Here is a 17209-nt window from a genome sequence, read left to right as displayed (position 1 = left end):
TCCCACCCTGCCTCTGTGACAGGGCATTCCTTTTTGTTCTCTCTCTCCTTTTTGGTGCTCTGGTTTGCAAAAGAGGCACTGAGTGGCAATCATGCTTGGTCTGAAGTCTACTCTCAGCATGCATCTCCCATCCTGGGAGGATCTTCCGAACACCCTTTATTTGGTGCTCCCTTCTCTATCTGAGCTGCCTTTTCCCCTAGCGTGTGCGGCTGGCCTCCAAGCCATGGAGTAAACCTCCTGGTACTTATCTTGAGTGTTAGTCTCCAAAATAGGAGACTAACACTTTATGTTACTTTATGTTCCCGAGATGAATGTAATCTTTCTATGTCTGTCCCTCTCTTTCTGACTCATTTCACATAGCATGATACTCTCCATGTCTATCCACTTGTAAACAAAGTTCATGACTTCATCTCTCCTAACAGCTGCATTCCATTGTGTAGATGTACCAAAGTTTCTTTAACCAGTCATCTGTTCTCAGGCACTCAGGTTTTTTCCCAGATTCTGGCTATTGTAAACATCACTGTGGTTTTGATTTGTATTTTCCTGAAGATAAAGAGCCAAAATTTGTTTGTTAATTATTTGCATATTTTTAATTTTTTTTTATTAAGCAATGCTGAAGGAATTAAGGGACTTTTCTTCTGATACTTAGCTAACTGAGCCAGATGTTCAACTATGGGTACAGTAATATTTTATAACTGTTCTCTAATTTATGATGTTTTTCAGCTTCAAGTACTACTAGGGAACACCAGGGACATACTTGGCAGTGCTGGGGAGGGCGGTGTTGGGGGAGGGGGTATCCCCAGGGCAACTTCTACAGACGCTCAGGAGGACATGAGGTACTGATATTCAGGGTCTTTTCATGTGCAAGGCATGCACTCCAGTCATTTGATATTTCTTCCTGTAGCTAAAGGTAAGGTAAAGGCAAAGGCCCTCCCGTTGATCGTCGATTTGCTCGAGCGGGCCCAGTAACATCTCCATTGGAGACTTTGTTGTTACTGTGTCTGGCATATCGAATACTCTCGGTAGCTTGCCGGGCTCTCCGAGAGGGGCGGAGGAATTGAACTCGGGTTGGCCATGTTGGCCGCTTGTAAGGCGAACGCCCTACCCGCTGTGCTATTCCTGTAGCTATTCAACCTTAATTTAATTAAACTTTTAATGTTTAATTTTATTATAGTTTAGGTAACATGGTTACAACAGTATTAATATTTATGGTTTTTATGTATAGTTACTATACCTCACTACCACCAATATACCCAAGACCCTCCGTCTTATGTGACTTTTAGTCCACCTCTTCATCTCACTTGCCCCATGTACTCACTGCTTGGTAATCTCAGTTTTGTAATCCAATTTTAAGTATCTACTAAGTAATGGCCAACCCAAGTTCGATTCCTCCACCCCTCTTGGAGAGCCTGGCAAGCTACTGAGAGTATCTCGCCTGCACAGCAAAGCCTGGCAAGCTACCCATGATGTATTTGATATGCCAAACACAGTAACAACAAGTCTCACAATGAAGATGTTACTTGGCCCACTTGAGCAAATCGATGAACAATGGGAGGACAGTGCAGTACAGTGCTACTAAGTACTGGATCACCCATAATATACCAATTCTAATGCTGCTAGGGATAGAGAAGAGCAAGTATAATATCTGTGTGTCTTCTTAGAGTTTATGATCTGATGTAGAGACCAGTTCACTAGTTTAGAGATCACTAAATACATGACTCCAAGAATAAGAACATACTTTAGTGAATATTGTTAAAGTCAGGCCGAATATTTTGGATTTGACTTGAATGATGACATAACAATGTTATTATTTTTTTAAGAGGAAAAACTAGTAACTCATAATATACCAATTGTAATGCTGCTAACATCTTCCAGAGTCAGTCCACATGCAGACATAACTTATATAGTTGCAGCTGGCATTTTTACATTAAGAACATTATGTTAAGTGTATCACAATAACCTTATATAGCTTGGGTGCTGCTTGGGGATGGAAGAGAGTACAGGGTTTACAGCACATGTTTGGAATGACATGACTATCTAAGCATCATCAGCTGTTTGCCTGGAAGACTCCAAGTACCACAGGGTGATCCTGATGGTCTCCAGCACATGACCCAAGCAGCATCACATCCTCGGACCCTAGCACTGAGCCATCAGCCCAGTGTTGCTTGAAGTGGCTTTAGACCCCCTGAGCACTGCTTAGGCAGTCCAAACAAAAATCAAACAAAACAAAGACCACTTTTCATAGTCAACCTTATGATGGTAGAGAGATATGGTAATTTGAGATTAACACGGTGGCCAGAATATTTAGCAAGATATAGGTTAAAATGGAAAAAAAATATGCACTAGAAGCTATGATTAAGGGGATTGGTAGTAAGATCAGAGAAGACCATTTTATGTGATGCTACTTTACAATGTCCTTGTTATTCCCTGGATGTAGGATAACATTGGTTTGCCCTTCCTCCCTGACTGAAAGGAGCTTGGGTTTGTTGATTGCTCTCCCAACCTGTAAATTACATTTGCCTTCTGATGAGACTCTGTTGTTGACATGTAAATATTGTTTTCCTTTTCTCCTTTATGTCCTTTGCATGGTTAGTTACTTCAGAGCAATTGCTTTTTGTATGGACACAGGAAGACAGTTAAAAACCAAGTTTGTAATTTGTGAGTTAATTGACTCCAGATAATATTACCCATTGAGAGAGATATCTGCTCTCTCAACTTAGGCCTCAGTTGCCCTTACTTCCTACGTCCTCAAAAGCAGGGTTCCCACGAGGGACTGGATGGACCCAGGCCAAGCTGTGAGCTACTCTGGCATCGAAATGGGCCAGGCCAAAGTGCCATAATGCTTAACTATAAGTTAAAAGCATGGTCATAGACAAATTCTGTCATGATCGAAACAGTAATAACTAGATTCAAACACTTCTAGGGTTAGGAATGATTAATCCAGCTAGAGCACCATAGTCTGAGTCTGTGGCAAGATGTACCCAGGAGACAACAATGTAGATATCCCCCACAAGTCTAAATGTGTCTATTACTGTTATTCTACACCTTAGCACATAACATGCAACTTCTATTTTAGGGGCTGTACTTTGTCCTGTTACCAAGACATACACAGAATTTGCATCTTCACCTTTTATACATTTGACTCAAAGTTTAGTCTCTCAAAGTTTAGCCTTTTCCAGTCACCTATATAAAATTGAAACCAACTATTTGTTACCATTATTTCCATATACATATGCATTGTCTCATTCCTCATTTTAGATTTTCCATGGCACTTACTACCGCCTAGCATATTAGTTTGCATTTTTAACTTTTTTTATTCTTGTATTATACCTTTGAACCATAAGCAACAAAAGAGCAAATTTTTCTTTACCAGAAATTACTTTTTTCTCATTATGTCATGGTACCAGGGATCCCAATGGCAGAGTCCCTGTTATCATACTTAGTCATTCAAGAAATATTTACCTAATATTCCAACATATAGGCCTATACTTAGCACAGGGGAGAAAAGTTACTAAGACACACAAGGAAACTCATTAATGTGGAGGAAATATACATGCTTGTTTACAAATGTAATATCAAATTTAGTTAATAAAATAAATCTAGGTATAGGGTGTAATGAAGTCTCTGAGTCTATTCATAAATATGGAGGAGATTTAATGAAGTTGAATTTTAAGGAACAGGCAGGAGTTTATCAATCCAACAAGGGTATGGAGAAATTTAAGTGGAAATTTAAAATTAGGGAAAGTCAGATAAATCATCAGGCATAAAACAGAACACATGAAAAGAATTATAGCAGGTTGGGCTATTGTATTACATACAGTAATAGATTTAGTAAGAGATTTAGGTTAAGTGGGAACTGAATTCAATTTTGATGCACAGAGAAAGATGTGCTCAGAAACTATCACTGAACGAATCGCAAAAAAGAACATGATGCCATCAAATCTTCCCAGGCAGACTTTTGTCCAGGCTGATAACTCTGGGACCTTCTTGAAATGAGGGAAGGCAGATTCCCCTTTCTGCCTGAAGGAACGAACATCAGTCTATAGCCACACCCAACACCTTCAACACAGAAACAGCCTAGCTCCAAAACTGAACATAATCAAGCTGGCAAGCCACCAAATTATCCCACCTCCACAGTTCTTAGACAATGTGGCCCTATATGTGGCTGCACAACAGCTCCAAATTTCATAGTACTGTAATTCCAATAAGATCACAGCAAATCTGATGGGAAAGTTGCAGTGAAGACCATCAAGCTAAATAAGCAAATAATACAGAAGGCTCGGCTAGCAACAAACATTTTCTCAGACGACTTCAGTAACACTATTGTGAGATAGAACAATGATCACAAATGAACTTTTATTAATTTAAATTCTGAACATTTCATTTGCCTTTGTGTTGTAACAAACAATATGAAATAAATTTGTCTGTACCTACTAAGGGGGCAGGCTGGGGTGGTGGATGGAAAACTAGGGACCTTGGTGGAGGGGAAGTCACACTGGTAATGGGACTGGTGTTGGAACATTTAATACCTGAAACAACTGTATTATGAACAACTTGGTAAATTACAGTGTTACAATTTTTAAAAAATTAAAAAAAAAAGGCCCTCCCGTTGATCATCGATTTGCTCGAGCGGGCCCCATAACGTCTCCATTGGAGACTTTGTTGTTACTGTGTTTGGCATATCGAATACTCTCGGTAGCTTGCCGGGCTCTCCGAGAGGGGCGGAGGAATCGAACTTGGGTCGGCCATGTTGGCCGCTTGTAAGGCGAACACCCTACCCGCTGTGCTATCACTCCAGCCCAAAAAAATTAAAGGAAACTATAATTAAAATAATATACTACTGACTGGGAGAAAATATACCCATACCATGTATCTGACAGAACTAATATCCATGACAGAAAAAGGAATGACAAAAACTAAACAAGAAAACAAGCTCATCTGAAAATGGGGAGAAGAGGGCTGGAGAGAGAGAGTACAGGAGGTGGACACTTGCCTTTCATACAGCCAACCATGGTTCAACTCCAGGAATTCCACATGATCCCCTAAACCCAACCATAGTGATTCCTTAGTGCAGAGCCAGAAGTAACCCATGAGTACCATAGGGTGTCACCCAACAAACAAAAAATAGGGAGAAGAGTGGAACGAAAACTTCATTAAAGAACATATACTGGGCCAGAGTGATAATAAAGTGGTAGAACACTTGCCTTGTACACAGCAAGTTCAAACGGAGAGTATGGGGGCCAGAGAGATAGCACAGCAGGTAGAGCCCTTGCCTTTCATGTGGCTGACTGGGTTAAATCCCTGGTACCCCACAAGGTCCCCCAAGCCTACCAGAGTAGTTCTGAGTACAGAGTCAGGAGTAAGCCCTGAGAACTATTGGGTGTAGTCCGAAAACAAAACAAAAAACAAACGAAAAAGAAGATAAACCAAAAGCCAATAGGCTAATATCAAAACACTAGACACTTCAGTGGTACAACGGTGAGGTTTCTGTACACATCAAAACCACTGTAAGAGCGGGACCTAAACTACAACAATTAAAGCTGAAAATGGGTCTATTTAAAGATGAGCTGGAGTGAGGGGAACATGGGGACATTGGTGAAGAGATGATAACAATGGTGATGTGACCGAAGTTGGAATTCTATATGCCTGAAACTATTATTGATAGTTTTGAAAATCATAAATAAAAAAATAATTTTGAAATAAATATGCTTTATTAAAAACACCATTCCTTATTGCTTATTATCAAGAAATGCAAAATCAATGAGATTTTACCTCACATCAATGAGCTGGCATTTATTCTAAAAGCCTGAAGTAGTAAGTGCAGGTGGAAAGAGCAGATCAAAATAAACCCTCAATTCACTGTTCATAGGCATATAAACTGATCCAGCATCTACAGAAAATACTATGATGATTTCTCAAAAAATTAAAAATATAACTATCAGAATAGAACATTATCCAATAATTCTACTTCTATGTATTTATCAAAAGAAAAAACCACTAATTTTTAAAGATATATATATATATACACCTATATTTGTTGTATCACTATATACAGCAGTCAAGAAACAGAAACAACCAGGAGCCCAAGGACAGATGAGTAAATAAAAGGCAATGAAAACTGATGTTATGCATAAAACCTAAAATAATTTTTTAAGGATTTGAACTAGAAAATTTAAAAAAAAAGAAAAGAAAAAAAGATATGCTACATATATACAATGGAATACTACACTACTACTACATACTACTACAACTATTAGAAAAGATAAAAATCTTGCCTTTTGCTACATGAATGTACATGATAAGCAAAGGAGATCAGAAGAAAAAGACAAATATCAGATAATCTCTCTCATATGCTGTGGTATAAAAAGAAACAAAGCAAGGGAAAACAATATCAAATGAAAACTAACCCATAGACTATGACCACTGAAATAAGGTTACCAAGGTTGGATGGGGAAGGAGCTGAAAAAAACTCAATGGAATATGATGAAAAGATATTTCCACTTTGGTGATAGTAAGATGTGGTAACGCTGTAATATATAAACATTCAGTGTCTATAACACACTCAGAAAGAAAGACTTTTAAAAGCAGTATGTCTGAGAGCTGTTCAAAGGCAAGTCTGATAAGAAAAAAGAAACTGTGAGAAGGTCTCAATTGGAGATCTACTTTTCAAGGCAAAATATTTAGGGTTATGCTCACACACACAAAAGTTAACAAAAGTTACCAAGCCTGTGTCAGGTTTTTCCTTCCTGCAAAACACCTAATAATCATCAGTCAAAAAGTATTACAATGTGGGGGTATGGTGCCACCAGCAGCTCAACCTGTACCTGCAGGGTGAGAGCATCAGCAGCCTAATGGTGCCTTCAGGCTTCCTGATACCCCAAAATTGCCGATGTGCCTTTGGCCAGACCCCAACAACTTGGGCCAAGTTTACAAAGAAATTAAATGGCCAAAAGTTAGGTTTGTGGGAGCCATGCCCACAAACCATCTTCAGTTAGCTATACAAGCTCACTTGTTGGCCTTATTTCAGAGACCCAAAGATAAATCTTGGGAGAGCTCAAAGATGCAGTTAATCTCGGATGCACGCATGGATGAACAGACTGGAGTAAATTGGGGGGTGGGTTGGGCTGGCGCAGGCCCAGGCAGAGCCCATGGCGGGTACTGGCTTCCACAATCCGAAATTGCCACCATACTACCAGCCTGACTCCACTGTCTCAGGATGGATTTCACAAAGACATAATCTACTGATAATTAGGGCATGTGGGTTTTATGACTAAAATCTCCACGCTTCCTTGAAGGTGGGGTGGGCTACATCCCCCGCTTCCCAACATTCCTGGAAGCACTGGCAATCACCCCCATGAACCAATTCCAGCACTACCATGTAAGCTCTACTATTGACCTTGTTTCAGAGACCCATAAATAAATCTTGAAAGAAATCAAAAGCCACAGTTAATCTCATAACCGCACATGACTGAACAGACCGGGATAAATCAGAGGGGGTGGGTTAGTCTAGGCCTAACACAAGCAGAGTCCCTGACAGCCACTTGTTTCCATAATCCAAAATTGCCGCCATACCCCCCGGCCTGACTCCATCATCTCAGGACGGACCTCACCAAGATATAAACTGCTAAAAATTTGGGTATGTGGGTTTTGTGAAGGATGGGTGCTGGATCATTGTATGACTGAAACACAATTATGAACAGCTTTGTAATGGTCTATCTCACAGATATTCAATTAAAATTTTTCAACTAAAAAAAAAGTAATGTGGAGTTCATACCCAACTCAATCAGCTTTATCAATGGCTGAATAAATAGCAGTACTCCTACTTTAAAAAAATGTATCATGATGCATGATGTAACTCTGTAACATGTCATTCATTTTAGTCTGCTATATGCTTGCAGAATTCCAATGAAACCAAAAGTAGTGGACTATGTGGTCTCTCTTTAGCCTGTTTTCCCTGCTCATATGTGGCTTCTGGCACACAGGAGTTAGAGAGTACTCTGCTAACAATGAACATCAGATTAGCACCATTAAATTTGAAACTGAACTAGCAATATTTGAAAAGATAGTGGCTTATTTTAAGATAGTGGCTTATTTTAAGAAGAAAAAGCAATATCCAAACTGTGTGCCTGATGTAAAACACCTCTAACATTTTGTGACTTCTGACAATTGCTCATAGATGAGAAATAACCAATTGCTCATAGATGAGAAATAACCAACTTAATACCTTATCACAATAAGAGCATAATTATCTAGCACTGAGCATGGGTAATTCCAGTTCAATGATATAAACTATTTGAGGGTTTAAATAAATATGGAAAGAAGAAATAATGGAAAGAAGGAAGTGCATTTTTAAAACCCAGATTAAAGCTATCACTTAATCACTTAACTTCCCGTTAGTCGGCGATTTGCTCGAGCGGGCGCCAGTAACGTCTCCATTTGTCCCTGTCGCGTGCTAGTGTAGCCCAATGGCATCTGTTCGCCAAAACAGATTAAAGCTATCATGCTAAGAAAAGTCAGCCAGGAGAAAGATACATAACGATGGCTCTAGTATGTAGTATAAAAAGAATTATAGTAAGGGATTAACAAGTAGCACAAAACAACAGAACCTACAATCTGGTATACAAAACTGAGCTTACTATGATGGGCAGGAAAGTGCTGAGAGGTAGGCAAGGGAGCTGGAATGGGGTCTGAATGGTGGAGGGAAGCAGACACTCTTGGGGCTGGAACATCATATGCAGAAACCCTATCATTAAAAGAACTGCAAACCATGGTGACTAAAATAAAATTTTAAAAAATTCTCCTTACTAGTTCACCCTTAACACTAAAGAAAGTGGGGGTGATAGTTTCAATTAAGGACATTACATTTTCATTATGTGATGGGAAGATGGTGTAATTATCTAATGTGGATTGTAAATAACCTAAAGATTTTCTGCAACTCTACAAAAAAATGTAAAAAATACTTTTTACATTTCTATTTTCCCTCGAACACTAGTTTTATCTGTTTCATATATTGGATTTTCTCACAAAATTTAGCTAGAAGAAAGAATTCTTCCAAACATACAAAGTATAAAGCTTACATATAAAGTAAGCTTACATATAAAGCTCACATATAAAGTAAGCTTACATATAAAGTTTACAAACCTTTAGTCTAGGAGAGAAACAAAAGCAGTCAGAATCTAGACCCATGAGGACCAAGCCTCAAGTCTTGCCTGTGCGAAGCTGTCACAGCCACCACCACTGCCACTGCTACCTTCTGTACAACAACTTGCACAAAAATAAATAGTGGGAGTTACTCTGACAAGAAAACTACACATGACTCCATCAATGACCATACCATTTTATTCCTATGCCACAGAAAAGCACAATGCCTAAATTTTTCTAGTTATTATCAAGTTCAGAGGCACCATAGAACATGCAAATAAACTGTTTTTCTTTTGTACTCTAATGAAACTTTCATTTAAAATTTTTTCACATATAACTAGTGGAAAAATATTAACAGTTTTTTTTCAAATTTTAAATAAAACAGCAAAATAAAAAAGGTTGAAAAGAACTCAATACACTAAGTTTCCATGAAATACAGAAGCAATTCAAGATTCATTTTCTCTTTCCCACCTAGAAGAGAGCACAGAGAAATGCCTGACCTCCCTAAAATTCCTAGTTGGCTCTGAATTTTATCTCATTATGTTAGAGTCTAGCTGGCCATGAGAAGTCCCCTTCACTCTTCCTTAGCTTTCAAGGGAGAAGTACTGCTAAAGTTGCCTCATTGTTCTGTCTCAATCATAGTCTCATTGCTGTCACCAAGATATATAGTCTAATACATTTCAGCCACTTTCTGTTAGCTCTACTACAGTCCAAGGAAAAGAATGATTATTAGGCCAACTTTCTCTTATTCCCAGAAGATGCTCTCCCTTTTACAGGGCTAGGAAGATGGGATTGTCCTTAGAAAGTACACCATTCAACTGTTTTTATCTGAACCCTCTCTCCAAAGTATAGCAAATACAGTACCCAAGGCTTCCTGTGTTCTAGAACTGAGCTTCCCTGGTGAATTTTATGTGTTTCATATTTTCTTTTGCATTTTCCCTTACACTGAATACATGCATTTCTTTCTCTCACTGATATGACAATAGTCAGATCTAGGATTTGAGAGTCCATGTGGGGATAGATATAGGACAAAAAGGTAGCCACATACATGTTATGGTTAAGATAACATCAAGTTACACTAGGAATTGAGGCAAAGTTTACAGCTAAATAAGAGAATATTTCTCTGTAATTTTATGCCTCTCGTGTGTTATCTACTGCCTCGGAAGGCCAAAAACACCTAAGAACCAGTTTATACCATCCTAACATAGCCTCAACTTCATTAGAACTTATGGTAACATTTACCTGATCTGTTTGCCTTCCCTCATATCATACAAGGAAAAAAAGACATCAGTATCTTCCCCAATGGTATTGTAGGTGAAACTCTTCAAGTTGAGGAAGAAGTGGTGTGGTACTGGCATCCGACAAGTTTCCCCATGACGTGGGCGCATTGTATCTACCTAATGAAGAAGGTTAAAAAAAAAGTGATTTCTATTTTAATTATTTGTTACAGTCATCATAAGTAAAATAAAAACTGAATGACTAACTCATCATACACTTGAAGAGACCATTTATTTAAGAGGGAGACAAAGATATTTTCTATGCTACCAGAGAGTGCTATGTCAATATGCTTAGATAGGTAAATATGCAACTGAGAGAAGCAAACAGAGTGAAGGACGTAGAGAAACAGTGAATCCAATTTTGAGTGAACAGAATTTCTCCATTTTACCACAATTTCTCCATGAAATCCTTTTCTAAAGTCATTTCTTAGAGTCACTATCATGACCATGACACATTTGACTGCACTGTTTTTAGAAAGTTACCATTCTAAAGAACATTATAATTTTATCTCTGATTTTATTTTACCTCTCCTTTCTTTCAATTGTTCTTCTGTAAATTTGCAAGTAGACAATGGACAAATATGCTTGTAAGTCAGGGATCCTTAGAGAAAGACCATACAATCAAGAAGTAAATGCATTTCCTGAATGCATGCCTTGTGATCTCCTAAAATACAAATTTGCATTTCCTGAGTCCAAATGTTCTGATCTCTTAAAATACAAACGGAAGGAAAAGACAGAAGTCTGAATAAGTTACTTACCTGAGATGTGCTTTGCTGTACACTCTGCCGACTAGATAAATGCTATAGAAAGAAAGATAAAAAGGAAAAAAATCTCTCAACTGGGAAGGAAATTAACTTTTATTAGGTACTAGCTACACGTTAGGCATTCTGCTACCTTTCATATATATGATCTGACTTGGTTACGCTAAATACTAGGTATTTGTAGTTGATGGAGACAATAGCTTAGTGTAAGGAAATGATTTGCTAAAGGTTACACAGTAAGACAGTGGCATAAACTGCATTCAAATCTAAGTCTCTTCAGTTATGAGTACCAGCCAAACTATAAGTAGGATTTTGTTACTGCACTTTTGTCCTTTCTACATACTGTCCACACCCTGAGCTGTGTGATACACCTTCTTAAAGTTCTCCACACATGGCTTTTAACCAAAAGGAGAACTCTCCCAAACATCTCACAGTCCTGCTTTCTATCATGCTGACTAAAATTAAAAGAAGGGCTGGAACAACAGTACAAAGCGTAGGGCATTTTGCCTTACAGAGGCAGACCCAGGTATAATCCTTGGCATCCCATATGGTCCCCTAACGGCATAGATGTGTGAGACAGCACTCACTTTATGAAATTGTTCTGCAGAGACACCATGGGTAAGAAGAATGATTGCTAAGTAACACTGACTTTCTTTTCCAAACATGCTTATTTATCCCTAAATAAAACTGAAGTAAAATTATATACTTAAAAGCAAATCACTAGCAACAGCATGTTCACTACTAGATACACAGGAACACCACTAATCTATGAGATTTTTAAGTACTAATGCTCAATAATTAGATTAATATACTCTTAACTCATATGATAAATATGCGTCTTCACTTGTAGCCTCCAAGCACTCCCAGGCCTGAGTAGCACTGCAGGTCCCGGACCATGTGCTGAACCATTAGGCTCAGACTACTAATCTCAGCACTGCTGGAAGAGGCCTTCAGTATCAGGGTCAGGTCCTTGGCATGCTGACCCCAACTATCAGCTCTGCTGGGTGTGGACACTATTTATAGACAGTTCACCATTTTTCTTGAAAATCATATTAGAAATATATATGGCAGAAAAGATAATGTCAGATGTAAAATAATCCATAAAAATCTTTTACATATCAGGCTTTAAAAAAATCAGGTTCTATCTGCGCTACTTTTCCATAACCCATTGAGAAATGTCTAAAATGCCTTTCATTATTTGGTTTTACATTACTTTTATATTCAGGACTTGTTTTCTCACTCTTCTCAAGTGACACTCCTGTAAATCTAAACATAATTTCAATCTAAACATAAATTCTCAATTAAAACCATATATGAGAATTCATAGGTAATTTCAGTATGAAATAACCATGTTGACAATAGCAAATGTCATTTTACATTTAAGAGGCATAAAATTTAGCAAGAATTATTCAGCATAGTCTGAAAGTACATCATGAGAGTGGCCAGAGAAAGGATGCTATTTGGTTATGGCACTGTAAAGCATGGTCACTATCACAACCTCAGGCAGCCATCAGCTGATCAGCTGATACTTCCTTCTTCAGAGCATCATTGGTAATAGTGCTCTAGTAATTACTACCCAACTCTAGACTTTCCCGTACCAGGGAACAAAGAAACAGCCTTATTCACCTTTATATTATCAGTACTTGTCAATATATTTCAAATATATGTTACTTGAAAGTACAGCCAATATTACTGCCTCTGCCATATATTTTTCTATAGTGAAGTATTTTTCAGCTCTTGGAAAGTTCTGGCTTATTTAGACCACAAAGTCTGCCATTTATTAAATAATATAGTCAACTAATTTAAATCCAGATATGGAAGTATAAATATTGACCCATTAAAATATTAATCAGCACTGTAAATAACAGACTAACAAAGTTCCTAACAAAGGATAATGTGGAAGAATAACAATGCAGCAGGAAGCAATAATGTAATTACTATATTAAACCTTACTATCATTTGTTCTCATATTTTTAGTTTCCTTTTTGCTTAGTTTTGGTTTTTGGGACCACACTTGGTAATGCTCAGGGCTTACTCCTGGCTCTGTGTTCAAGGATCTCTAGTGGCAGGTTTCAGGGGACCGTATGTGGTCCAGAGAACCAAACCCTAGTTGGGAGTGTGCAAGGCTAGCACCTTCCCTTCTATACCACCTCTCTCTCCCCATATTTGTAGTTTTCAACTGTCCACATTTCCCAAACATGTGTGACTAAGAGTAATACAAATATTTTATTGTTGCTCTAATTTAGGCAATGCCAATTTTCTATTCTTAAACTTTCTCTTATACAGAAGAAAGTTCTTGCTATATAGAAAACTCACCTATTCCTATATAAATATTTTTTAACCTTTGGAATAAGTTTAGGTTTATTTTTAATATAGTTTAGGTAACATTTGAAACTGTTAATATTTATGGTTTTGATGCACAAAGTTACTGCACTTCACCACTACTAATATGCCCAAGATCATCCATCACTGTCCTTGTGTCATTTCGAGTACATTATTCTTCCCCTCCACCAAGTCCACCCATCGCTTTGTAAGCTCAGTTTTGTAATATAAGGATAAGTATTTGTCCTTAAATATTGGCTGTTCCCTTGTTTCATTTTACTATATGCCACAGATGAGTAAGACTATCTGGTATTTGTCCATTTTACCCTGACTTGTTTTTACTTAACATGATGCCCACTAGGTCAATTCATTTTTTTCTTATATTTGAGTAGTATTCCATTATACATGTATGTATATATGTATATACATTTTGTCTGTTATTGGATATATGGGTTCCTTCCATATCCTGGATATCATACTTAGCATTGAACATAGGTGCATGAATATATTTAAAGTGTTTATGGGGTAGATGCCAAGAAGTGAAATAACTGGAAGTTCTAGTCTTCATTTTAATTTACCGATATTATTCTTTTAAAAAAACTGAACTTTAACATCTTGCTTGTACAAGAACAATGGATAAACAAATGATTTTAATTGCAGTAGAAGAAAAGAACAAAGTCTGGCAATCCTTTGAGTTTATCAAAATTTTCAAGCCTGATCGAGGAGGACCTCAAACTAACACTCCATGCAATGCAATAAAAGTTAAGCAATCACTGAAAGAAAAATGCAATCAACTCAAAGAATTGATTCAGATATTAAAGAATCCATATAAACGAAACTGAAGAGCTAAAGAATATAAAAACAAGCCAAAGTAACAGAATTCTGACATGAAGAGCCTATCCATGAACTTGAAGAGAAAATGAAACAATAATAAAGTGGTGAAAGAAAAGAGAAGCAAAAGAATGGAAGAAAATGAAAGATACTTAAGGGGTAAAACCAAAAGGAATAATCTCCAAATTATAGAAATACTAGAAGGAGAGAAAAAATAAAAAAGGGAAGAACAACTGATAGATGAAATAATAACTCAGAAATCCCTCAGTCTCTGGAAGGAGGCTTCTGCACAGTTTTGAGGCCCAAAGACTACCAAACAAAATAAATTCAAACAGAACACCACCAAGACATCCTGTAACCAAGATGGCAAAAAGCAAAGAAAGAGAAAGACCACTTAAATCACTGAAAATAAAAATCTCAAATATTAGGCAATTAACATGACAGGATCTCCCATATAAAACCATACAAGCAAGAAAAGAATGGAAAGATATATTCAAAGTTTTGAATGAAAAAATACTTCTAACCTAGAGTCTACTATCCTGCAAAGCTGTCATTTAGCTTTTTTCTTTTTTTTAACTTTTTTAATTGAATCACTGATAACCCTTACTGAGCTGTTCATGATTGGATTTCAGTCATACAGTTCCAACACCCATTCCTCCACCAGTGTACATTTCCCAGTACCAGTGTCCCCAGGTTCCAAGGTTCCCTCCCATCAGCCCCCCACTCCCTACCCTCCTCTGTGGCAGGCACTTTTCTTCTTTCTCTATTTCCCTCCCTCCCTCCCTCCTCTCTCCCTCTCCCTCCCCTTTGTATCCTCTCTCTCTCTTTCTCTTTTTCTCTCTCCCTCCCTCCCTCCCTCCTTCCCTCCCTCCCTCCCTCCCTTTTGGGCATGCGGGATAAGAACTGAGTGTTAAAAATAGGCAAAGGGATATTCCTGATAATCTTTCAGTATCAATACAGCTTTTTATCTTTTCAAAAAAATTATTTTATTTAATCACCATGAATCACAGTTATTCATGACTTGGTTTCATGTGCACAATGCTCCAACACATTGCTATTCACCAACATTCATTTTGCTCCACCAATGTCCACAGTTTCCTTCCTGCCCCCACCTTGCCTCTATGGTAGGCACTTTTTTCTTTTTTTCCTTTTAGGCGCTGTGGTTTATAATACTATTACCGATGGTGTATCATGCATGTCACTTTACCTCCTGTCATAACCCAGTCCTCATCTAGAGAGACCACTTCCCTCTATAATTGCCATAGTAGTCTCTTCCTGATCTATTCCTGCTTTCTCCTGAGCCCCCACTGAACTCTCCCACAGTGGCAAGATTCCTACTAATGCTCTAATGCACCAGTTCTAATGCTCTTCATTTCTACTGCATTTTGGCATCATTTATATTTCTTTATATCCTGCATATGATTGAGATCATTCAGTGTTTGTCTCTCTCCCTCTATCTCACAGACATCTGCACTCCCATGTTCAATGCAGCACTACTCATAATAGCTACAATCTGGAAATAACCTTTGTGCTCAAGAACATCTGGCTAAAGAAGCTATTGTACATATACACAATGGAATACGACTCAGCTATAAGAAAAGATGAAGTCATGTGATATGCTGATATATGTATGGAGAATATCATGCTGAGGAAATGTGCTCTTCAGATTTGAGGTGGGGACTAAAACATTCTCAGACAAACAAAAGCTGGTGATATTTATTATACCTAAAACAACCCTGAAAGAATTCTTGAAAGGCCACCTATAAAAAGCAAAAGACCTATTGCAAAAGCAACTAAACCCCATACAGAAAAATGGCAGAACAGCCCTTTATATTAATAATCTTTTTGAATATCAATGAACTAAACCCTCCCCCTTGAAAGACACAGAGTGACTGGAAGGACCAGGAAACAAAATCCAACTACTTGCTGCTTACAGGAAGTATATCTAAGTTCACAGAGTAAATACAGGCTCAGAAAGAATGGATTGAAAACAATCATGTCAATGGCAGACAAAAATGCTAGGACAGCCATATTTATATCACATCAAATATTATCCAATCCAAAAAAAGTAGCGGTAAGAACAAATGCTAATTATTGGCTAAGGAAACAATAGATCAAGATGTACTCATAAATATATATTCACCAAATAAAAAGTTAGCAAAGTGCGTAAAATTTCTCACAGACCTAAGAAAACACACTGATAGAAACTATAGTACACATATGTAACAATCAATGTATCAACAAGTCTAGTCTAACTCCAATACACATTAGGAATGCAACAAATTCATATCATTTCTATTATTCTAACACTAGCCCATAATAATGAAATTAAAATCTTCTGCCTGAATAAATGTTCCAAGTTTCTGTTCCTAAACTACTCTACTCCTTTTCAAACATATCAGCTGAAGGAATCTCTTAAGATGTAAGTCCCATCCATAGAGCAAAAAGAAAAAGACTGGAAACAATTGGTGCTGGTGAGGATGTGGTGAAATCCTCATTCACTATGGTAATGACATTATCTGGTTTAGCTTTATGGAAACAGAATGCATATTCCACAGAAAAGTAAAACAAAGTTCCTTTATGACTCAAAGACCAGTGATATCACTTCTTAGCATCTACCCCTGAACACAGAAATATTATTTGACCTCATGTGGGGTTTTTTGTTTTGTTTTGGGGCCACACGAGGCTCGATGGTTTTGGACCATACCAGTGCTCAGGACTTACTCCTGGCTCTGCACTCAGAAATCACTCCTGGTGGTGCTTGGGGGACCAAACAGGCTGACATAAAAACATTAATTTGAAAAGATATATGAACGCCTGTTTGTTATAGCACATTTTACAATAGACAGGGTTTGGAAACAATGTAAATGTCAACAA

General features: G+C 37.7%; 1 protein-coding gene across 5 annotated transcripts in view; it reads right to left on the bottom strand.

Moving 5' to 3' along the window:
* The window catches only part of DOCK3 (dedicator of cytokinesis 3), a 467343-nt gene that overhangs the window by 222247 nt on the left and 227887 nt on the right, over window positions 1-17209 (bottom strand). For all 5 annotated transcript variants that reach the window (XM_056129948.1, XM_056129950.1, XM_056129951.1 and 2 more), the window contains exons 8-9: window positions 11177-11218; window positions 10384-10538 (exon numbers count right to left, since the gene is read on the bottom strand). In XM_056129948.1, coding sequence (XP_055985923.1) covers window positions 10384-10538; window positions 11177-11218 — 197 coding nt within the window. The remainder of the gene's footprint in view (window positions 1-10383; window positions 10539-11176; window positions 11219-17209) is intronic.

This window comes from Sorex fumeus, unplaced genomic scaffold (genome assembly GCF_029834395.1).
Source record: "Sorex fumeus unplaced genomic scaffold, SorFum_2.1 ptg000072l, whole genome shotgun sequence".
In the NCBI taxonomy this organism is placed as follows: Eukaryota; Metazoa; Chordata; class Mammalia; order Eulipotyphla; family Soricidae; genus Sorex; species Sorex fumeus.
The sequence above is the reverse complement of the archived record's forward strand: the minus strand, read 5'-3'. Positions and strand labels throughout refer to the sequence as shown.